The sequence below is a fragment of the Pomacea canaliculata genome, linkage group LG2, assembly GCF_003073045.1.
Source record: "Pomacea canaliculata isolate SZHN2017 linkage group LG2, ASM307304v1, whole genome shotgun sequence".
NCBI classification, from domain to species: domain Eukaryota; kingdom Metazoa; phylum Mollusca; class Gastropoda; order Architaenioglossa; family Ampullariidae; genus Pomacea; species Pomacea canaliculata.
This window is the reverse complement of record NC_037591.1, coordinates 19875951-19900744: the sequence shown is the minus strand read 5'-3', so window position 1 is coordinate 19900744 and position 24794 is coordinate 19875951. Positions and strand designations below refer to the sequence as shown.

At 36.4% G+C, this 24794-nt stretch overlaps 1 protein-coding gene across 1 annotated transcript in view; it reads right to left on the bottom strand.

Annotated features, from left to right (window-relative positions):
* The window catches only part of LOC112558133 (paired amphipathic helix protein Sin3a-like), a 31459-nt gene that overhangs the window by 5782 nt on the left and 883 nt on the right, over positions 1-24794 (bottom strand). Inside the window, 24 exon segments of the mRNA XM_025228365.1 lie at positions 199-315; positions 473-662; positions 7012-7193; positions 7716-7898; positions 8280-8449; positions 8622-8805; positions 10189-10394; positions 11161-11262; positions 11458-11587; positions 12547-12730; positions 13175-13255; positions 13624-13781; positions 14499-14615; positions 15133-15230; positions 15466-15596; positions 16457-16575; positions 18017-18103; positions 19366-19419; positions 20901-21004; positions 21007-21055; positions 21953-22096; positions 22798-22884; positions 23449-23679; positions 24221-24428. Coding sequence (XP_025084150.1) covers positions 199-315; positions 473-662; positions 7012-7193; positions 7716-7898; positions 8280-8449; positions 8622-8805; positions 10189-10394; positions 11161-11262; positions 11458-11587; positions 12547-12730; positions 13175-13255; positions 13624-13781; positions 14499-14615; positions 15133-15230; positions 15466-15596; positions 16457-16575; positions 18017-18103; positions 19366-19419; positions 20901-21004; positions 21007-21055; positions 21953-22096; positions 22798-22884; positions 23449-23679; positions 24221-24277 — 3165 coding nt within the window. The 5' untranslated portion in view covers positions 24278-24428.

The following is a 24794-nucleotide window of genomic DNA, read 5'->3' as shown; positions in this document are numbered from 1 at the left end:
ACATTTCAGGAGCCTAAGGACCAATCACACAGTTTTATTCTGACACACTTCACCAGCAGCATAGATTCTCTCCATGTGTTAAAATTGTAAGCTTTAAATATCTCACACCATTAACCAACTACTGGAAATGTTACTTATCTAAAATGCCTTAGCAGTGAAGTAATACAATAAAAACACACTGACATAGCTGGTACTGACCTTTTTAGCTCTGGCTAGAGATCCAACCACGTACCAGGTCTCGCTGCCCCAGCACACGTGCTGCATTCTTAAAGAGTTGACAGTGAAGCGCACACCTAAGCCATCTGCTATCATGGTCTGAAATGACACAAACTGCCGGACTGAACTTAACCATAGCATTTCACTCCTCTGGAGCTTTTCAAGCCAATGAACATATTCCAAACAAATAAAGCAAGTGATAGAAGATCTTTTAAAGATATCTGAGCAGGAGCAACACTCAAAATGCCCGACTGACCTTGCCAGAGTTGACATCCTGAATGTGTTGTTGCATGTGCCAAGTAAGAGTTCCCTTCTTGCCAGCACTCTCATCATCTGCCTCCTTCCCTTCCTCTCCACCTTTCTTGTCTTCCTCTTCCTGTTCTTGCTCTTTGCCCACCTCTTTGCATTTAGAGTCAATGTGTTTCCGCCGCCAGCTTCGGACATTCCTGTACAACCAAAACATCTGACTTTACACCCTGCTGAAACTCATTTTCTCACCTAAAGGACATTACTACGAAACATATACCATATCATTTTTAAAAAAATAGCAGTAATTAGTAAAATATGAGAAAAAGAATGAACGTGAAAAAGGTATGCTTGCCAACTTCAAGTTCTGTTGCTATTTTGTGTTCTGCCCCTTCCCGCTCCATCTCACTTTTATTTTTAAATGATTGGTGTGATGATATTTTCCAATCCAAAATCACCCTTTCCCCATCACACAGAAATGAGTGAAAATCATGCATTAAATCGCGTAACAAAGATCAAAATTCTGTTAAGAACATTTGCTAAGAGTTCAAAAACAAAAAGTTAGGTTATTAGATCTAAGACACTACGTAATAAATTAATTTAAAACATCAAAACTGAAATCTAAAATGTCAATGGCACAGTTTTACATGTATTAAAACATGTCATTCATATTAAAGTTGTTTCTTGACATCAAGATCCGATTATTACAGTCAATAATGTTGGCATATACTTTTCTCCTGCAACTTGTCAATAAAACCACCTATGTATATATATCTAAAAAACAAAAAAACAACTGAGGATCTGAAAACCCATACATTTTTAAGCTTGAAATCCCTTCGCAGTTTTATGAACAGGAAATTCCACAAATATTCAAGTGACTATTATTTCTTGGCGATTTTGGTTTCATAAAAAATAACAATACCAAATATAACTATTGAGGTTTTTTTTTAATACCAGCAGCACAAATGGTGGAAACAAATACAAGCCCAGAAAAGGCAAGACTGAGGAATACACCCAATGCAAGACTGGAAACTGAGCCATGAACACAATTCATCTAGCTTCCTCAGGAAAAGCCTGCTAATCGATTGGTGGCCACCTGACATAATAAAAACATAATGATAGTGCAATTTATACATTGCAAAATCATGCTTATAGAAGGGTCTGCGCTCAGTGCTTGTAACAAATACTAGGTCAAGATGTAGTACACAAAGAAATGGAAAGCTGGGCAGTGCAAATTACAAGAGACAGTCAAGACATAGAGATAACAGTAAGGACAAAAAGTAATCAACAAAGGGGATATCTGCAGCATAGAATAATTGAGATATATAAGAAAAAAGAGAGAATTGTAAAAGAGAGTAAATAGTAATAAGTGGACTGAGGAGCAGTGCTCATGGAAAAGATGTTTTTAATGCATGTTTAAGACTCAATCGATATTAAAGTGACAGATAATAAAGGAAGGGGAGTTCCAATGCCTTAGTGCACCAGAGCTAAAAAGGTAATTGTTGTGACAGAGCAGAGCGAAATAGTGAAGCGAAGAGTAAGGTCTTCTAGTTGGGGAAGAGAGGTTTGGAGAACTAGACAGGACCTGTGCACAGTACAAATAACTTGTACTAATTGTAAGCAGGAACGGGCAGCCAATGCAGAAAACAAAGGGGAGCACTGAAAAGGTGCCATTTTATGGTAGGCTGAAAGCAGTTTGATCAAAGCTTGCCTTCTTTGCTCTGCCCCCTGCCTCAGACAAAAAAGTGTTAGATATGCAATGGTTGGCACCATATTTATCTCTCATGTTGTCTGCAAAGGCACTAAATGCTGCTGGGGGATAGGATATTACTCAGGCTATGCCAAATACCGTTGATAGTCTAATTTAAAATAATATTGTTGAATTCATTTAAGTTCATATACTGTTAAATAGATTTAATATAAAAGTAGCTGAACTAAAGAGGCAAAAGAATCACACAAATACCTTCTCACTCTTACATAAAAAAAATCTTGTACATGTGAAATATTTAATTACCACAATACTTTATTAAGTTTCCAAATTGGGTTGGGCAACCATATAATAAAAATTCAGAATATATGAAAATAACATGTATATTCTAAAAAGGAAAAAAAATTCAATGCTACTTCAAACTGTATCTTCAAGACAGTTCCTCTCATTTCTATTTTTTTTTTCTCTTGTTAATTTCTAACATCAATGCACTATTGCAGCCATACACTTATTTCTGGCAATACGTGACTTTATTAGCTTTAGCTTAGATCAGCGGTTCTCAACCTTTTACTTGTGATGCCCCCCTGACGAACAAAGGTATGTCTGCGCGGCCCCCTTAGCCAGTAATGTCAGCTAATTTCACTAATACCGGTATAAGAAACTTTTAAAAATATGACCACCTTTGCGCCCCCCTTGTAAGCACGTCCCCTGGGGGGCGCGCCCCACAGATTGAAAACCGCTGGCTTAGATATTGCATTTTATTAATTCCAAAAATTGTTATTTCTAAAGATTTCCTGTGTTTGGTATCATTAGCCAAGGTCATGGCTCAGATAAAGTAATAACCTGTGTAACATCAACCAAATGATGGCATATTCTTCAGTCTTGAAAACTAATTGCTCTGAAGGTGCAGACTATAAATCCTAATTTCTTAAACACTGGCATACTTTGAGGCAGAGATGTTTTGCTCAGCTCATGCCTTCAAAATTCCCCTCGCCACTAACACAAGAATAATTTATATTTCCAGAATATACAATTTCTATAGACAAATCCCTGGATGATGGATTTCTCTTCTTAAACAAGGGTGCATACACAGTGCTGAAGTTTACCAAAGTTTACCAATGTCTTGTATACCTCAGAAGAAAAAAAAAACAAGCAGAAAAAAGCCCATCAAAAAAAAAAGGCCAATTTGATCTATATTCTTCCATCTCACATCTGGCCACTAAAGATCACAACTCATATAGCAAGCCACTCTGGTATGTTTTGCTATGCTCTTCAGTTTATGCTCGTGCTAAATTTCATCTGTTTACAGCTTGCTACCTTTTTGACAAGTGTATTGATTCCTTGAATTTTTTCTGCATATCAAAATCTTGCAAACAGGTTTTCCCAATTCTAAATGGATAAAAATTTGTTGTAACTTTTAATGAATTACATATCACAGTTTTGAATAAAAATTTCTTTTTGTTACACTGCCCTCTACTAACACAAATACTGATAACTTCCATGCCAACAAAGATCTCCAGGTTTGCAATGTTTCTCTGACAATTTTTCTTCACACTTTAGTTTTCCTATTTATTTTCAGTTTCATGTCCTTGCCAATAAAAGAATCTATACTACATCTTAGCCCTGAAGTCTTGAATTCCTATGTCTTAATGACTTGTTTCATGGACATCCGTTGTGCCTGTGTGTTTTCATCATCATTAGCAGCTGTCAGGAACAATCCTGGCACATGCAATGTTTCTTCTTCATTGTCTGGGAGTCATGTTTCCTTTTTTGGAGTCCTCTGCAACAGAACTGCACACCCAGTATCACAAACCTGACCATGGGTATTCAACATCCCTAAACACACCAGTCTTTTTAGCTATCGCAAACTTATAATTCAGGTGTACATCACTTTTCCCACCAATCTGGTATCTGTCACTTTATTTCCATGTTCAATAACTCCATGCTTTGTGAAGGATGTGCAAAACTAAAGAAAGATATAGTTCAGCCAGTGATTACTATTACTGAAGAAAAGTGTTCATCATATTCTGTGCTTTCTGCATGCAGAGGCTGAACAAAATTACTTTAAAAATTGAGATTACCAATCCAGAATTATCTGCTTATATGTCTTTTTTGCAGGAAATAAAAACAGTGACATCTGCCCTTTGCCTGTGCAGCAGTCTCCACACGGCGAGTTTTGCTACTCAAGAGTGCACCTCATGCCAACTCAAATGGATGTTTGGAAAAAACTCCACTCATGTCCTTCCTATTTAATAATTTTTACTATTTTTACACAAAAAGGGATGAAATCCAGTCATTTGGATAGGTAAATCACATTCAAAAAGAGTATATAACTTTTTTATAATAAGGGATATACTCTTAGCTAAGGAACAGAAAGATGCTAGTTTAAAGATTTGAATTTTTCCGGTTGTACTTTTCATTTATAAAACAATGGTGACAAGATTGAACACACAAAAAGTCTGAGCAATTTTTCATCATTTTCAAACCTACTTTTTTAGACTGAAGTTGTTCTTCATCATCGCATTTTTATTAATTTCTACATGGTGTGTCACCATTAAAATCCACTGTATGTCAGACTAAACATAGCAGTGAGTAGTGATTGTGTGAAAGTCTGTATCAAAAATTTCTTTTTGGAAATACAATCTGACATACTATATTTCAGTATAAGTCACGAACAATTTCTTTCTCTTAACTTTGAATATAATTCTGAATTATCTCCCTCTCAGTTTTTTTAGGATTTAAAAAAAAAAACCTTCAAATTCTTGCGTTTCTGGATATCAGAATCAAAGGTTAACGCCCAGACCCAAAGTGTTAAAGTAATAGTGTAACTAGAGAATCCTTTTCAAGCATGCATTTCATCTCTGATTTTAGAATACATTTTAGTATTCTTTGGTATTTCGTCATTTCATTGCCAAAAAAAGAAGCTTCCCTTGTACGTTGCCTTCTTTGATATTTACCAAATGAACCAACTATTAGAAGTTTAGTGGCTCCAACTGCTCTTTAATGAAATAAATTATCCCCTGGTTGGTGTGGTTAGTGGCAGATGCCACCAGCGGTCCCACTTCCACAGACTGCAATAATAAGCTCTGACAAAGAGAGTTCAGCAGTCGAAAGACAAGATGAAGGCTGGGAGGGCATTCACATCTGCATCTTGTAAACAACTCTGTAGTCCTTAAAAGATGGGTTGTCTGGTAAAGTTAAAGAAGAAATGGCAGGAGACCAAAGCACACTCAAACACAGTAAATTCTTAATAAAAAGATTATGATAAGGAAAGAAAATCAGGCAAGAAAGATTTGTGGCAATTATTGTGCAAGATCTAAAGTAGGGGCTTTTGCCTTTTAGATGCTCCTTTATTTCGACAGCAGTCAGAATTCTCAGCTTAAGAAGTTTATCTTTAAACTGGTGTCATTTGGTCATACAGAATGAATATATATATAATTATCCACACATGTATGAGTAAGATTGTGTGACTGGAGATTTAATTACACTGTATTGTAATGGTGAATTCAGGTGGTGTTTAATTTCCCCAAGGATGAATATATTCTTCCCTCCTACCTCCAACAATGCAACACCTTTCAGATATAACTAAAGCTAACATAAATCACAGATTTACTGTAAGAACAGCCTTTCTGTCCTGAAATCAATGATTTACAGAAAGTTTATCGCAAAAAATCAAGTTTACCAATTCTTTAAAGCTGTAAAATTACTACCTTTTGAGGACAGATGAAGCACTATTTTATGAAGTGCAGATGTTCATTACCAACACTATATGTAAGTAAAAAAGACTGGATAAGCAGCCAAACTGACGGGGAAAAAAGAACAGGAAAGAAGGAAAGGGATATAGCCAGAAAATGAAAAAAGGATGTGTGGTATTTGGGCTAATAAGGATGAGTTTGGCCTGTTAGGCTCATCAACACAAGTCTAAAAAAAAAAAAACACCCCAAAACTCGACAGTTCAACGAGACCATAAAACATAAGGATACACATTAAATTCAAAGTGCAGAAAACTACTTACGTGTAATGTCATAACTAAATGAATGAAATGACTAAATGTTTTACTTCAATCTGAAAATAGGAAGTTGCAACATACAAATGTCCGAGAAAAACTCATGTGTATGATAACGGAAAATACATGGACAATCTAGTTATCCCAACCAAGGAAATCAATCCCAGTCCACTTCTTCTAAAATGGACCTCACCGCAAAAAAAAAAAAAAAAAGGGGGGGAAAAAAAGCCGCCTGCTTTATACAGGAAAAGGAATGGAATTTTGTTCCAAAATTTCATTTAAATTGCTGTCTGGTATGAGGCTGGTTTATACTGATATCTAACTGTTCTCTGGTATGAGGTTGGTTTTCAGGATTAAGTACTCCAAAGAAAGCTCAATGGCTGAATGTGCCTGCCGACATTCTGATAAAAATTAATCTTTTAATAATTACATAATCAGTTCATATATTTATTAAATTTTAAATCTTGTTATTGAAAGGCAGAAAATGTTCTTCCTAACACTATTATAAACTGCCTTCTTTAGGAAAGTTGGTATTTATTATTTTCAGTACATTCTGTATAAACATCCTCTGGTCAACTGTCAAAAGGCACCTTCAACCAGACCTCTAAAGAACATGGCTTTCATGAAAAATGATGCAAACAGGACCCCAGTGTTAACAATGCAGGTGACCATGTCGGCTGGGACAGAACATAAAAGTAGCTTTTCCTGAGATGGCAAGAATCCTTTTTCTTTAAACAATTAATTTAAATCCGTATATTAAAAAACTTTATCCCAGAAACAGGTATAACAAAAATGCACATATATTAAAATTTTATTCACAACTGGATGTGACTACCTGGACATGAATACAGGCTTAAGCAGCAGCTGCTCTCGAAGTTCCGTCCCAAGGTCACTGGAGACATGCTCACTAGTGTAGCGCTCCACATATTCTGACCACCGTTCTGTCTCTACCACCTCCTCTGCCTGGTCTGCAAGCTGGTCCAACAGTGTTATGGCTACATCGCCGCTGTTTTTTAACTGTAAATGTCAACAAGAATTCAGCTTTTACTTCTTGACAATTACACAGAAAACTAGAAAACACATAAAAATGTAACCTGGCTGTGCCATGCTAGAGATGAAACAACAAAAACAAGTGAAAATAAATATGCTACAGGAAAATATCTATCATAAAAACATTTGATGGAGAACCATTCAATGGAGTCTCTTAGTCCATTAACCACCTTCAAAACAGTCTGCCAAATATTATATACTTATCGCTTTAAGTAACGTTTTAATCCGACACCCTTTCCTACACACAAACATGCACACATACAAAGATTTCTGAGACTACTTATCATATAGCATTCTAAATTTTCACTAAATAATTCACTTTAGTACAGTTTTGGGGCTGGGTTGTATTAAAATAGGAAGTGGCCATAGATCTCCATGCAGGGAGCAGCAAAACCACTGAAAACTATGGACAAGTGGGATAAATCCTTATGCAATCTAGTCAAGAAGTGCAAAGAGTAGGGGTTGAGAGGGGGACTCTAAAGCACTTACTATCACTATCTTGTAACAGTTGTCATCTGCTAGAAGTGCTTCTGCCTTGCGCTGGTAGTTGGTTTCTGCAGTCTGTCGCTGCAGGCGAGTCAGTGTGGAGCCTCCTGTGGCCCGGTTATCTCGTTCATCAAGGTAAAGTTGATAAAGCTGCATGCTGGTGTCTTCAGTAACCAAGTGCTGTAGCTACAACACACAACAGGCCGCACGATATATTAATGCCATCATTCACTAAAACATTGATATAAAAAAGAGAAAATAAACAGAAATGACTACCTAATTGCTGCAAAGACCCAACAATGATTTGCTGTTCTATTCTCCAGCAAACTTTCATCTCTTATTTACTGGGATTGGGATGGAAAAGGGGGAAAACTAGTGAACTTATCCAAGTACGTTCATGTCCAAGCAAAATCAGTGATAATGCCTTACACCAGTGCAACTGATTAAATCACATTTTCATTTTAACACAATCTTTGTATGACTCCACGTCCTGTCCTAACAAGCTAGGGGGTGGCCACATCAGCAGTCACTGGCAACACCTATTTTCTAACCAAACCCACCACTCACCACTCTGACTATCTGCTGAATATGTTTATCCATGGTGAATGCCATGTATGCATTTATTCCAAACATCTCTCGCAGTGTGTCTTCATACTGATTTGTTTCCAAGGAACAGTCCATCAAATTCTTCACCAAGTCAAGCCAATACTGATAGTACTGCTCAGGTTCTACGTCAACTGAAATATACAGAAGTGTTTACTGTTTTAAAATCACAGTAATCTGTCATCTTTAACTCTCTCTCTTACATACACACACAACCACCACCACCACCACCACCAAAACCTCCATCACAACACACAAATAAAGCAATGTTTGAATAAATGCAAATAACAATGAACCAATACTCACGTGGTGACCTCAAACGCAGAGCAACTGCTGTTGAGTGTTTGCGATCAACCTTGCTTGAAGCCTCCTCTTGAGCAATTTTTTCTGATAGGTTGCGATAATAAAGCAAACGAATGCATAGTTTGTGGTGCAGACGGAAAAAAATATACCAGTTGTTGTTAGCATAAAACAGATTGTAGGTGTCTTCCTGCAAAATATGACAGACAAGCTCATAAATGAACGGGGAAGTAGAGGCACAAGAAAATAAAGGAAAGAATGAGAGTGGAGAGCAATACTGTGATGGAAAATTCACATTACACTTTCAAACTGAAAGAAATGCATCTAGTGAGGCATAAAATTTCACACCTTTTCATGCCATCTCACATACTTTCATGACATGATTTGAGTTTTAGATTTTTAACATGATTTAAGCACATTTCAGTGACAGCTCCAGTACCAATCTCCAGTTTATAGCCAACCCCAACAGAACATGACACTGGTTTTTTAACTTTCAATATACTTTAAAATAAAAAATATATGTTCTTTGAAAAACTCCATAAACCTTTTCATAATGAAATAATAAATTTAAATTCAAATAAATATAGCAGACATTGTGTTTCTTTCTGCACATATCAGAATTTAGTGCATGCCAAGTTTCATACTTGCTGTTGTTCAGCCAGAAATGTCTGAAACTTTCCCACATTTCCCCCCCTAACATTTTTTATAGTCATATGGAAGGAGAAGAGACAAGAGGAATCATAGCAGCATCATGTGTCCTCTTACTGGCAGGTTCTTGTGAACAAGACTAATCCTATATTGCTAGTTAAAAACCACCAAGAAAATTTCACTACACAAGCCAAAGAGGATGTTGATTGAGACAAAAACCAAGACGGCCTCATCTAAGGATGGGATGAGGATGAGGTGTGGAGGTGGTGGAGGAGAAATTGTCAGCAGTATAATTATACCATTGTATAACTGTACAAGCTCTGTCAGTTTAAGTTCTTAGAATTAGTCCTATGCATGTTAAGGCTGACAGCTTGTTTTTCTTTAAGTATTTAATAATACAGCAACCCCCATTCTCCTACTGCATTGCAGAATGTTGTTTAAAAAAAAAAAAATCTGCATGCGTCCACAGCCATATTCAATTGCTATGAAATCATCACTTCCTGTAAATTTGATAACTCTGACACAGTCCTCAAACGTTACAGCATTTTTATTTTATTTTTTAAATAAAGATTCTTAAGACTTTGCTTTTTTCTTTTAAATGGAATGACCATGTTCCCTACCATTAAAAAATGGAGGAAAGAAAAATAAAAAACAAAGAACAAGCAAAACTAAATCAATAACAAAACTGTATGCATAAGCCACTTTAAGGGGACAGAATGAAATCTGGATGCAGAACATCAAGGGAGATCAAATGATATATCGAGTAGAAAAAGTGTCTATAAGAGAGAAAAAAAACCCGCCAAATAGTTTAGTTTATTCCTTGTTGCTCCCTTGAGGAGGATAGGGCCGCAACAAAGAGACAAATACCAATTCAAAAAATGGCTTAAAGCTGAAAAACTTTATTTGCATTAAAAATGCAACTTACATCCTCGGCATCCGCTTCTACATCTGTGACAGATGGCATTCCGTTTTCTGGTTCTCCATTTGGCTTCTCTGCTGACTTTCCTGTGCCGTTCACCTTGCTTTCATTGATCTCTGATGGTGAGCTCCTGCTAGAGGGTTCTGGTACTGGGGGAAGTCCATTTTCAACAACCTTGGCTCTTTTTGCAGCTGGTTCTTCTGTTTCCATCTCTAAGTTTAGAAAAAAAAAAAACTGTTACTTTACAAAACATTAAATTTTGATTAATGCTGATTTGCTCTTCTGAATTTTTGTCTCATTTCTTTGTGACTTGTGACTTTAAGACTTCTAAAACAAATTGGATCACCTATTGTGATTCTTCCTTCAAGAGCATTTGTCTGAAAGTGACAAGATAAAAGCATGCGGCTGTTTGCTGCTTTACTGTTTTCGACATTTAGAATCCACGCTAACATCTTCACCATCCTTAGATTTTAAGTGTGCAACACTTAGAAATCAGCTAGCCATTTAGGACACACCTATCATTGTTCATTAACTGTGTTGTTGATTTTCTTCCCTTTTCTATTGGAGGCATTACAACGTGAGAAGTAACTACCCCATAGCATCTACAGCAGAATGAAAAGAAAGTTTCATGTACAGTTTTTTCCCCCCTTGCTATCTCCTACTTTTTTCTGTTACAGCATAATGTGTGTACACCTGATATGCTCTCATGGCAAGGAGGTAAAGCGTGTTCTAATTATCACCAACAATTACCTTATTTTCAAAAGATGTCATATGCTAAAGCTGATGCAGAAATATATTTTGCATTCTCTTTGAGGCAAACCAGGTAACAGAGTCCCTACAGTTCATTCAGCAGCTGAGCATATACCTTACTGCCTGCAACAGTTGACAAGTTCTCTTGATAGCCCACGATATGATGTTGCAGTCAAGAGCATCTAGTGACTGCAGTGCCTAAATTGTGGCCGCTACACTTACACCTACCCTCTTCATCATCGCTGAGTTCACCACGGGGATAGAAAAGAAGGTCTCGGATACTGTGGTACATAAGTTGTTTAATTTTCCGCTTGTCTTCAGCATGGACACCTGTGTGAACACAAAACATTTTTGAGAACTTTTTCTATGTGTTCTTTTCCAATTATACAATATTTAGATGCAGGATGAAATTGCATCCCTTCAACAAGTTTTAAACAGATATTTTTAAAAAAACTATGGAAAACAATTGAGTAGTCCTAAACTTGGAAAAAAAACAAGCTTGGGTGATTGTTACTTGTCCCTTACTTGTCTGGCGTTTCATATGATGTATGATCACACTGGCTGCATCTTCAAAAACTGTCTTGTCCTCATATTTCTCTCTAATGTGAGCTTCAGTGACAGAATTTTCAGCTCCTTGCTGTATCTGCTCATTTTGCTGCAAAAGAAAGCAAGTAACTGCTATTGGATGTAAGTGGTGTCCTTGTTCTTTACTTATAGCCTACCTTGTCACCAGTGCTACTTTAAGTGGAAGAGAAGGAGGGCCATGTTACAGAAGACATTATTTTGATATGTTTACCTTGGCAAAGCTTAACCTTACAGGAGGGATGTGACAGCATGCTAATTAAGCATCTCTACAGACAAACTGGACATTAAGAGCTAGACTTCTTTCTGTGCATAGTGATGTTTATCTTGAGATAAGATAGGGTATGGGTTATCCTCCCATGCTTGGGGAAGTAGCATCTTAAACTGAACTTTATCCAGTTACTCGCAAATTGAAAAAAAAAATGACATTAGAACTGCAAACACTAATAAATGTCATGGGTAGATTTGTTCTACTCCCACCCAAAGATCAACCAGAAAACAAATTAGGAGCAAAAACACTCTTCTATTTGTGTTACAAAATATTAATCATCACAACTGTCATCTATGTACAGAAAGAACATCATGTAAAAAAAAAATGGATGTGACTAATTTAGATTTCCAGAACTAGCCTAGATGTCAAAGTATTCATATTACAGCATATCCCCAATATGATTTTCACATGTCACTGTCTGCAATCTTTATCCTTGTTTTGATTGTACATACTCATGAATTGAATGTGTTGAAGCAAGTCAACTGGTGTAAACAGCTAATATAAGTCTTGACCATACGCTGAGATAAAACACCTTTTGTTTGCATATCGCCTTTCTTTGAAAATAAGAACTGTGTTGATATATGTATGGTCTGAGCTTGCAGGACAGTATAAAGTGTGTTTAAAGCAACAACCATTTACACTATTATGGTCATAAATTATATGACATCAACATGGAACATTTACACCAACAATTTCCTCCTTTCCATGAAGGTCATGTTATATTTTCTGGTTACGATGGTACAGATTCAGACAAGTTTTACCTCTTCAAGAATAGTTTCAATTTCGTTGATGAGAGTCTTGGAGCGCAGTGCCTTGATTTCGTTCTGTTTGAAAGTGTTACCCTGATGATCCAGAGACTTCAGATGGTATTTTTCATTCTGTTCCTTCCAAGCTTTGTTGAAGGATCGCTGATTTTCTCGCCATTCTTCATCTTTTGCTTTTAGTCTGACAACAGGAAATTGTTTTGACCAATCACAACAAAAATATTTTCCACACTAATTTAAAAAACTTAAGCATGTGTACACACATACATGCATGCTTTTGTGACTCACACAGATGCAGTGGAACCTCGATTATCCAGTTTTCAATTAACCAAGTTTTTGGTTATCCAGATCACCTGCTAAGCTTTCATCCAAATTTAACATCGTAAATCAAACAGTGCATGATATTGCACCTATTCTAGCTTTCTGAAATCAGAATCTGATTTTTTATTATTCGGAAGACATGCACTGGTCATTAAGCCAGATAATTGTGGTTGCACTGTATTAATATTATGAATGAAAGTGCCTTTTCAACCTCAATGGACAATTTTACAGATTAGAAAGATAGGCAAGAAAGCACGAAAAAGAGAAGCAAAGACAACAGGAAATAGTGCGAATACTGCTGTACCGTCGAAGGACAAGGGGCACTGCAACACATGGATTCTTTTTCAGCCCATCTAGTATGTCTGCTGACTTATCACCATAAATCCTGCAATCATAGTAGACATCTTTGTTTAACAAGATTAAGGGGTATCTCTGTGAATCTTTAAGAATTCACACAAGTCCAAGAAGCACTACACAGCTAAAAAAATAGCAAACATGGTAACAACCATAACAATGAGAGAGAGCATTGATATACAAGCAAAAGTGCAATTTCTGCACCACCTATTCACCCCTTTGGAAAAGAGTTTGTTGTCTTTCCATTCATGCTTGCATCTGCCTAGACCAAAAATGCAGAAAGAATTTTTTTAACACACCAGCTGATGTACCATCGCACTTTAAACAAGTTAGAAATTGGGGATGGGTAAGAAAAGAGGAGACGTGATCAAGTTCTGTCACAAGGTAGTCAGCAGTTACCTGACAATGGCCTTCTTTGTAAGGACCTCAGAGGTACCACCTAATGTATTGTCCAACCTAAACTTTGCAGCCTCTTCTGGTGTCATTCGTTGCAACTTTTTCTGAACACCCTCCAGCACTTTGATAGTTGAAAGGTTTGTCTCCAACACATAGTCCAGCTGCAAAATACATCACCACAAATGTATTCACTAAGTTTTTGCTCAACGGCAGTAATTATGCCCACACCATGGGAGAAACATGGGAATTTTGAAAACTGAAATTAAGTGCAATTTGTACAGGGAGGTGTTCAAATTTTTCTACCATGTGAATTTTTGTAAACAAGTAAAACTTTTGCTCCAAACTAAAATTAAAAAAAAAAACTTTGAAATAACTTTAGCCCATTTGAAGTGACAAGTCTACTTTTAATGAGTTTTACTAATCTATTTATATACCAACACAAGAAAAAAAAAATATATTGATAATTCATACAGCTTTATTTGTGTTCAATGAAACCTGTAAAGTTTCACTAAAAGTACTATCTCTTGAAAAACAAGCATATATCTTTTTAAGGATTTTCCTGTTTCAGGCTAAGAGGGAGTATGAGGTACATTTTTAGGTGTGTTTCCATTAGGTAAGAAACAAAAGAAACTAGTGCATCAATCTCAAATAATGTAATATGGCTTAAAGCACAAACACCACCATTCTATGCAGTGCACAAACTTAAGGATGAATGACAAGAAATGATCATTAAAAAATGTAACAAACATAGCTTTCTGTTATCTGTTTTGACACTGATAGCCCCCCACAGACAATCCATTAGAACTTTTGAAGATTCTGTTATGAAATCAGTATTATGCTTAATGCAATGAAAGAAGGCAATAAAAGTAGACCCTGACCTCAAACCTCTCATCTTCACACTTATAAATGTGTTCTTCATACTGTGTTTTCTTGGATGTAACAAAAGTGGAGTCTTCTGACCAAGTGGGAATAGACACCCAGGTGTCATTCAAAACCTGTCAAATACAAAAATATAATAGTGACAAAAACTGTGAAAAACACTACAATAATCAAACACACAGAAAATAAATTCAGAGAAAGAAGAAGAGTTAACAGAGATGAAGTGAAGAAGGACGAATGATAAAATATCGTTTATTTTCAGCAGTGTAAAATCCACTCTAACACTTAGCAGGAAAACTCTGCCTTGCTTACTTTCAAAAGTCAGTGTCAAGTCTATTCTATCACACATGAAACAAAACATGTACAAATTTTAGTGACGTATGCAATAAGATTAGGGTCAAAAGTGCACGGCATAAAACCTACGATAAAATTTCAAATAAAAACCAATGTAAAATAAAAAAATATCCTCAGATACTGAAAACACAATGGTCATTTTGAGTGTCTTTTTTAAATAAATAAAAAAAAACATGGTGGTACAAATAACAACTAAGCAATTACTCTCAAGGTTCTTCAAATATGCTCAGAGATGACAAAACCTGATCTAAAAAAAAAAACCCCAGACAAACACCTCACCTCACGACAAAGTGGCGTTCGTCCGCTACATTTGGGCTGAGGGTAGGAAGGAGGAAGAGCCCTGTAGCTGGCACCGTAACGTTTACAGGTGCTGTAATCTGCACAAAGCAATAACACCTGTCAGTCTCATGAAAATAAAAACTGATTCATTAACATCTGCTATAACAGACCCATTCCACTCCAAACCTTTATACACAGTCTATGCTGCTTGACTAAATGCTTATTAAATTGTAGGATAACCTTCAACAAATCTTGATATCTGCCAGTCCCATTTATCATATACCCATTTAATTGACAATAGGATGGAATAAATACAACCTGTGCCTTACTCACCTATCTCCATGTTGCATTCATCACGAATGCTGCGTTCCTTGACAGCTGCCTGGGGGACAGATTCAATGCTGTTCCCAGAATCTTTGTAACCCATAAAGTCCTTGAAATACTTGAAAAGATCAGGAAATTTTCTGCAATACACAACAGTTTTAACATTTATTTAAAATTGTCGCAAATAAACTAACCCAAACTTAAACCATTTAGTATCCTATAATAGTATGCAAGTACATCAAATAAGAGAAAGCACAACAAACATAGTAATCCTATCTTCTCTTTTTTTTTATTTCATAAGATCATTGGTCTGGAATGTGAAACATTAACCAAAAAAAACTCAGTACATTTCAAAAACTGTTTTAAATAATGCAAGTGAGGACATCAATGTCTAGAAAGATATGCAACCATTCAAGCCAAAAAAAAAGTCAAACAGGTCTGTTTTAACAGGTGAGAACTCCATCAACGAATGAACTTTTAAACATGTTACTGATTTAATACAAGCTTGCTGTCAATAAAATTCAATTCTTATTTTACATCTATCTATTTTACATCTATCTAGCTTTATATGGATGAATGATATCTGCAAAACAGAATGTCCTGTTATTTCCTTTACAGAAATGGTGGCTCTCAAAGCATTGTTCCTTTGCATTCTATTTCATAGATATCAAATTGTGCAACAACTGCTCTGAGCAATGGGGGTAGGGGAAGAGGAAAGACTGTGATACTCAAGGTCCCATTTTGAACTCAAATCCATATTTTACTGAACTGCAAATCAAATGACTCATCACTTCATACTTATAACTGCTTCCACAGGATCACTAGTAAACAAACCAGCAAACTGAAATGCAAAAAATAATTAACATTTTAGTCAAGATGAATCTATTTCATCTTGTAAATACTTTGGCAACTAGCCGGAGAGTCAATTTTGATGTCAAATCTTTACTAAAGAACTTTCTATTTTTAAAATGCACCTGATGCAAAGGTATTGCATACTCACATTAGGAAAGGACTGACCATGTTGATTAGTTCACTCCGGTTAATAACTTCATTGCTGTACAACACCAGGCATCGCAGGAAATTTTCATACACCTCTTGATAACGCAGTGCTTTTCGCACCTGAAATAAAAATAAGATCTAAATGTAAGGTGTATGCATACACAAATATATGGTAAAAAATACTGGTAACACTGCTTTATAAAATGTTTTATTTGCAAAGCAGTCAAGTCACTCTGGAAAGGCATGGGAAGACATGGGAAATATGACCAAAAATTATACCACACTTATAAGGCAAATGCATGAGGATTACCTCTGGCTTCTTTAAACTTTTACACTCCTAGAAAAAAAATTTATCTGGGAAGATTAGACTGTTTTAAATAACAGGAGGGAAAACACATGCTCACACATAACCCTAGAGAGAATCATGAAGATGCTGATATACACACGAACCCTGCAGTTATGTACATGAGTTTCTAGACAATGTTCTCCACATATATGCAAGACCCTAGACAGTTCGTGTACAAGTTCCTATACAGTATCATACACAACTCCACATGCATATAAGAAATTACAATAAAGCCTGCAATTTGTTAACAGCCAAGAAAACTTTTCTGAAAAATAAGCAGATTTAAGGCCACATGATACACAAGAACAGGTCAGAAATGGGGCTGTACCTCAGACCAGATGAGCACTAGAATTGGTCAAGTATGGGGACTGCATAAGATCAGACAGAACTACATTAGACATGATATGCTAGAACAGGGCAAAACTAGATCATTACATAAGGCCACACTAGAGGTATTAGACCAGACACAGCAAAATATCAGATGAATCCAAAGCACTACAGCAGACCAGACACAAGGCACCACATTAGACCAGACATGGGGCATTACATGGGAGCAGATATAGGGCAACGCACCTAACCAGACAGGAGGAACATTTCAGCTCTAGTGAACTCAAGATTTTAAAGATATTGTAAAGGCAAAATAAAACTGCTTAGAATCTAGTAAAGAGTAGGATCGTCTATTTTCGTGTCCATTCATGTGGAAAAAGTTGAATGTTTTATAGGATCTTGTGTTTAATAAGAGAAATTACATGGAACTCTTTTGTTTGCTTCAACGAAGTCTCATCCTCTGATGACATCAACTCAATCCCAGTGTGAGCTAATGCAATGTTATGGCTGGACATTGCTCATAGCCATCTTGACTGTTATCATTAAAATATATCACTAATCCAACTAACGACACGACACCGATCACTTGAGTTCAAATCCTAACAATGACTGACACTTCCTCTCCCTCACGTCACACAGCATGCCGCAGCCTTATCACCGTATTCACAGCCTTTCTTCTTCTTGATCCTATTCACCCCTAGTGGAGCACAGGGCCGAAAACTACACCCTGCCATCGGACCCGATTCTGGGAGTCCCTTTCCAGTTGGGACCATGTCATGCCAGCCTCTCTGTGGACTGATCTCAGCCTTTACTATACCTTTAAATGTTTATATTTAAAACAGATTATGATTGAACAAACTGGAGAATTAAATGTTGAGAATAAAATACCTTGTCAAAGTAGGCAAACTCTGTCAACGTGCCACTTTTGGCTGCTTCAGCTAGGGAAACATCCTTTAGTATGCTTGCCTTGTATTTCTGAAACACAAGTGGACGCACATATATGCACATAATTATATGCATGAATATAAGTATGCATACGCACCCACACATCTTTTAAACAATTATTGTGAATGTATGCATTATGCAGCTAACCTAAGAAACAACACCATTATCAGGAAAAAGCTAAAGATATTGAAACTATTTTTTAAATACTTCTGAAATATTTTTAAAAGAGAATCTTGGTCAAATATGTCCTGAGAAAGATGAAAGTGCTATCTAAGTATGTCAGGTATCAGTTAAATGGACTGAATGTTTAAAAATTGTGTCGGTGAGAAGCTGAAATTGTGACAGATGTCCAGAGAAGGACAAATTGTGATGGAGGGAAGGGGTGCAAAAAGAGGTATTTCAATGCTCTTAGTATATGTGTATAAAGAAACTATAGGCAAAATCAAACCCTGAATTTCCCTTTCATTTGTCTTCCACGTGATCATCCAGCATACTTATTATTAGTCTTAAAAAAATGTGTCCCTCTAAACCTATAAAGTTAACGAATGAAACAGTTCAGAAATGTCACAGCTTTAGTACATAACAATATCAAAATTAATAAGTAAAAAAAAAAGCCAAACAAACAAAAAAGACTTTTTGTTGTAAAATGCCACAAACAAGACATGATCACAAGCCTGGTCTGCCACGCAGAATACTACTAGCATGCCACATGATGAAAAGCTACTCATGGTTTCGGAGGCTATTCCTGATGGTGAAAAAGTTTGCAACAGAGTGTGTGTTTATTTCCAAATATCTTGGCTTAGTTATTGTTAATATTGACTTGCAATTCTGGCTGAATTGTATTTAGTTATAAGCAATGAAAACACAAAATGACCATCAACGCAGCAACTTGTGACAAGTACCTCATATGGCGTTTAGAATGATAAACACTAAGCAATCTAACCATGGAAATATTACACAACAAACAACAGGTAATTGTGCAGTATTTTACAAAAACTGATTGCAAGTCTACAACTCTTGACATTCTCTACAGCTGGATTACTTCAGTAATGTTGGGTAAGCAAAGGTATTGCAATCACACATGTATAACAATTTACAAAATAGAAAAAAAATAATAACAGGAATACTCAGGCAAGACAAATAATTTCATTCTAAAAATCTTCAGTGCAAATATGTTAGGGATTAGGACTTCAAGAATACATAAATGCTTCTGCAAGTTAGCGAATTCACTACTGCTTTCATGATTCTCCCCTCAAAAATTTACAAGCACATCTATGTCCATCAGCACTTACATAACCTGGGACTGCTGCTTCTGCTTCATCGTCTTGATAATCTTTCTTTTTAGCCTGTGGAGAGAGCAATGCAAGTGCAGAACACAGCGTGAAAATCACATGCAACATGCACAAAGCCACAAAGGCAGATTACCAGCACCATTGTCAACTAACCCACTGTTTCAGCAAAAATGTAAAAGATGGACCAGGAAAATCAAAGTAAAATGCTAAAATAAAGATAACCCACTATCCCATTTCCCTGAAATGTGCTATAGGTATACATACAGAGCTTTTATCAATGTGCTCCAGTTATTAGAAATCTGTTTTGATTTATCTATACATCTGCAATATCCAAAAGAAAAAAAACTTTTGTTTTAATACATAAAATTATAAAATCCAAATACCAAAACACCATAATGCTGAAACAATGCACCTGCGACAAAAAGGCCAGAGGTGTTAATTCACTACTAAATAAGAACAGGCAAAGCAAAGAGTCTAAAGCAAAGATCATTCTAACAGACCCCGATATGATGTCTCCATAAGTCTGCAATATCCAAAGGGGGAAAAAAAAGTCTTTTACTGATACCACAACACCCCAGGTACACTCCAATATAGGAATCTAATTAAACTACAGAATAGGGAATATGAGAAAACATGAAGCAGAAACTCTCGCAAAAGGCAACTGCCAGCTGTTGTCATTCTTTTCCACTTGAATATGCCGCTTCATCACTTAACCTCATTAACTTTGAGTCAACATAGTTTTTTTATAAGATTTTTTAAAAGCCCAAGCTTTTGACTATTTAAATGGTAAGTGCATTTGCAAGAAAGAATGCTTTTCAATCCAATATCCAATCCCCTGACTGACAATTTTTCGCTCACAGAATTTTACAGATAATTCTTAGATATTCAGACATGTTACTGACAGGCAGTACAACAACTGAACTCTTTAAATTGTTAAGTACCTAACCCCATTCCTCAATCTAACCCTAACTCATTCCCTCAATCTAAACCTAACCCCATGTCAAGCAGGAAAAGCATTGTACACCTGTAAGACCAACACAGATCCTGCTCACAGGTAAAGGTCCCCTTCTAACCTTTTCAGACCGCTGGGGAGTGAGGTGTTAGAGGCCTCACTTTTCTTAGGTCATTTTTAGGTGAGGGTGGTGCCTGTCTCTCCCATGCCTTCCTTTCCCAACATTTAAGCAATAAACATTTTTGAGAAAGTTCTTTTTATGAGTAATAAAATCAATAATTGCAAAGATTTCAGGTAAATTTTCTAGCTAACCCTTGAACACATGATTGTGCAATGAATTGTGGCAATATTTCCACATCCTGGCTTTGATATCATGCAAATAAAGATAATCTAAAAGCTGCCATCCACATAATGAACATCCTAATTAAGCTTATGGAAATGTTGCTTACCATGAGCTATTGGTCATGCTAAATTTTCTCTATGTCAAACAGAGGGGATAAAGGTTTACTAAGACATTTCCATAGCAAGCCATGCTTCAACACAAGCCAAAGAAAAAATTTATAATACAAACTTGATGACTAACCTTTGCAGGTGGTGGTTGGAGGCCACTGTTCCCTCCACTGTTACTTATTGGACGTTTCAGCTGTGCAGGGTTTTTATTTAAGGGGCCTTGCCCTGAAAGGTAGGCTTCTTCACTGTGGATGAGTGATCATTGCGCACCCCCAGTGCCATATCACTCTGAAAATGGCATTAAAATTTGAAAGGATCACTTTTCCCTGTCATCCAAAAATAAAACAAAACTGCAGTCTATTCAATACACCCTCTTCTGCTTTGATTATTAATGGGGTTGGGATCACCAACAAATACGATAAGCCTTACCCAGAAGTCATTTGTGACTACTGTGAAATACTACTGCCCAAAGGTCAAGTGTGACTACCATGAAACACTACTGCCCAGCAGTCATTTGTGACTGCTGTGAAATACCAGACTTACAGTAACTTTGGTACTCTTAAAAAAAACTTTAGATATTTCTCCATAAAATTGTAATGAAAAAAAGCATTATTTGATAATTCAGTGAATGGGTGTGCTGCAAACATCATCTAGCTGTTAAAAAAAAATGACTAAAATGTGAATTACCTGTCTTTATTTAGGGAAGTTAACATGGACAAAATTTAATTAATGTTGCTGACACTGCTCCCAGATTACCCCTACATGTTGTGCTGTGATGTATATAATTAACAGTAAAAGTGAATATTTCTGAAGAGCTATATCCCTGAAACCAGGTTCAAAATGCTTTCACAAATATACACAAAACACCACAAAGAAAATACACAAACAGGGTGGAGGAAACTTCAATGCCCAAAGAAAACCACCACTGGTCAAACCTGAGAGAAGTATGTCAGAGCTAAGATATGAACCCACAACACCTGATTTTCATCTTCTTGGTGACAGGCACTTTAGCCACTACGCCATCAACTGTGTAAAGAGTACAGAGTATTGTTTGCCATGCTGTTGTACACACAAATAATCACGCATCTATCATGTAAATGTATATGGTGGTTTCATGGCTATCCTATAAATAAAAACAAATGTGGCATAGGTACTTGCACTACAAAAATTATAAGCATCTCTTACGTAATTACTGTTGCCACCATTTGCATCTGGTAGGAACTGCCCAAACTCTGCCAAAAGGTCTTCCTGGTTGTGGAAGAGTTTGGCAACCTGTTGATATACCTCAGTCTCTGTCAAGGGCTTACTGGCTCCTCCTGTCACACCTTGCTGTCAACGAACCAACACAACACATGCATTACATCTAGTTATTAATATGCCCAGAGGTAACAAATAAAACTTCTTGCTGTTAATAGACCGTAACAAACTGCTGCAGGATGCTACCAGACATCAATGTACGAAACTAGCTAGGCAAGTAAAAATACTGGACCAAGAATATATGACTGAACGGATCCTTTCTCAGTGCACTATGGAAGTAGTGAGATTCCGTAGCTCTTTCTTCATTTGATTAATTAATGCACTTCATAATCAGAAGTTTAAAGCTGGCTGGGGCCAGAGACTAGAAAATTTTCTATCTACACCCAACGACAAACAAGCACCTATTCATGAAAGGGTAAAAGGAAGCAAAAGTATAACTTTGGGATTGTGATCTGCTACCATGCCGTACATAGGTTTTATTTTACACTTTATCCATCATACTGCCACTAAGCTCTGTGACAAAACCATTTTTCCATAAAGAAAAACATTAAGGAAATAAAAACCAATTTTAAAATCCATCAGCTGCCATACTTACTAGCTTAAATGAAGGGTAAACAGTTTTAAAGAACCCACTGAAATACTTCTTTTTGATTTTGCTAATCACTATAAACTAGTTATTGTTCAATCTTAAGTAAGTTCTATCTGCTAGAACGAAGGCAAATATATTCAGTCATTTGGGTATCAGCAGAATAATAACATTTTAAAATGCCAACCTCTTTGAGATTCCTCTGTTCTTTCTGATATGTGTGAAGAATCTCCAAAAACTGCTTATAAACTTCAGGTTGTCCTTGAAACCGGTTCTATAAGAATTAAAATATATCCTTATGAGATCTATTGTTAATCTTGATATAAGTTTAAGTGAATTTAATATCATAAGAGTACAACAGTATTCAGAATTCAGGTAAACTTATGCCTGATTTACCTGTGTGTGTGTGTGCGCATGAAAGACAGTAACATTTTGTCACTTCAAAAATCATGTGCAAACTTAAACAAGTCTAGATCAAGTTCTTCAGCATATGTCATCAAGGACCACAGAACAGACTGCAATAGCTACTACTAATAGACCCAGCAATTGACAGCACATACAAGTCATCTTTAAGCATTCTTTTTAAAATAGTTACAAAGTGGTGGATTAAATTAAAACACATCAACATTTAAAAACTTAAAAGCTGGACGATGACATAGAATATAGTTAAATTAAAATCTCCCTGACAACAGGCAGAAGATATTAAGCAAGAATACTTCTGGTGTGCTAATGCATGTATAAGTTATCTTGCTTGTGCATTTGAATGTGGTCTTGTCTTTATTCCCATAAAGAAACAAAAACTAATTTACAGAAAATATTTTTAAATATCAATTCTCACTTTAATTTTATTAACGTAGTTGATTGCATGGTTAAACTCCACAGGCTGGTTGGCTGTTTGGGGGGATGTGGTAGGAACTGGGGGTGGTTGTGCTGGTTGGGCTAGAGACTGGGGCACATCCTGAGCACCAGGCCGAGATGGGTAGCCATGGTGGATGGAAGGTGGAGGCACCTGCTGAGATGGGGGTTGTGGAACTGTTGTCAAGTTGGCTGATGCTTTTTGTTGCTGACCCTGAAACCATGAAGACAGCAATACCCAATACATATTTCAAACATTGACAACACAAAGCAATCTTTATTTTTAATTCAGTAATAGCTAAAATACGAAAACTAGGATTTCACAACACTAAAATCAATTTGAAATGTCAAGTTTTCCACATGGAAAGAATGGTTACCCAATATTTTTGTTCTTCTACCAATCTTTTTTTAACACCCAGTTTTTCATGTGTGTTGCTATGTCCCAAACATTCATTCTCGCTAATTCTGCGCTCGGGAAAAGTAAATATGAAATAACTGTCTTTAGTGACAAAATATACATATTTCTAGATTTTCGATGAAAAAGCCACTTGGTGAGTGAATAGAACACACATTGAACTTTCACAATATGCTATAATCTCAAAATGGATAAAAATTAAAATTTTCTTCAATTGTATGTCAGGTGTCTGGCCTTAAAGGACTTCAACTGCTTCTTTTCCAATCAATACATTGTAAACCATAATAATTATCCTGAAGTGATGACTTACATGACCAATGTCTAAATACTCCACACCTACCAGCTGCTGTTGCTGTTGCTGCAGGGCTGAAGTTTGAGCCAGGGCTGTGATGGACATGACCTGTTGACCAGGCTGATACACACTGATGACCTCTCGTTCAACCTCAATTTTATAGCCAGGTGGCAAAAAAGTGTTAAAGCCAACAATGAGGTCTGGGTGTCCCTTGAACAGGTTTGATACCCGGTTGATGACCCCAGGGGTGTCAATGCTGCAAAATGTCAGTAATGTAAGTAAAGCCGTCAACTGGTATCACACTGTTTCACATTGAAAACAGAATACAAATGATTAAATTTTAAACAGATTTAATGTTCCTTTCGATCTTGGCTTTTTTTTTTTTTGTTCTGCAGCTTCTAAGATTTGATATTTTTTGTTCTGAGATTTTGGTCCACCACCTTGGTAAATTATTAGCAAAAACAACCTTGTGACTGATTTTGGTGTAAAATATGCTGTACAAAACCAACAAGCACAAAATCATGAGCAACACCAATGGAAATGCAGACATTTAAGTTAATGAAGTACAGCTTGAGGAGGTGACAGTTTTAAGAACTGCCATCATTTCCAGGCCAGGCTGGAC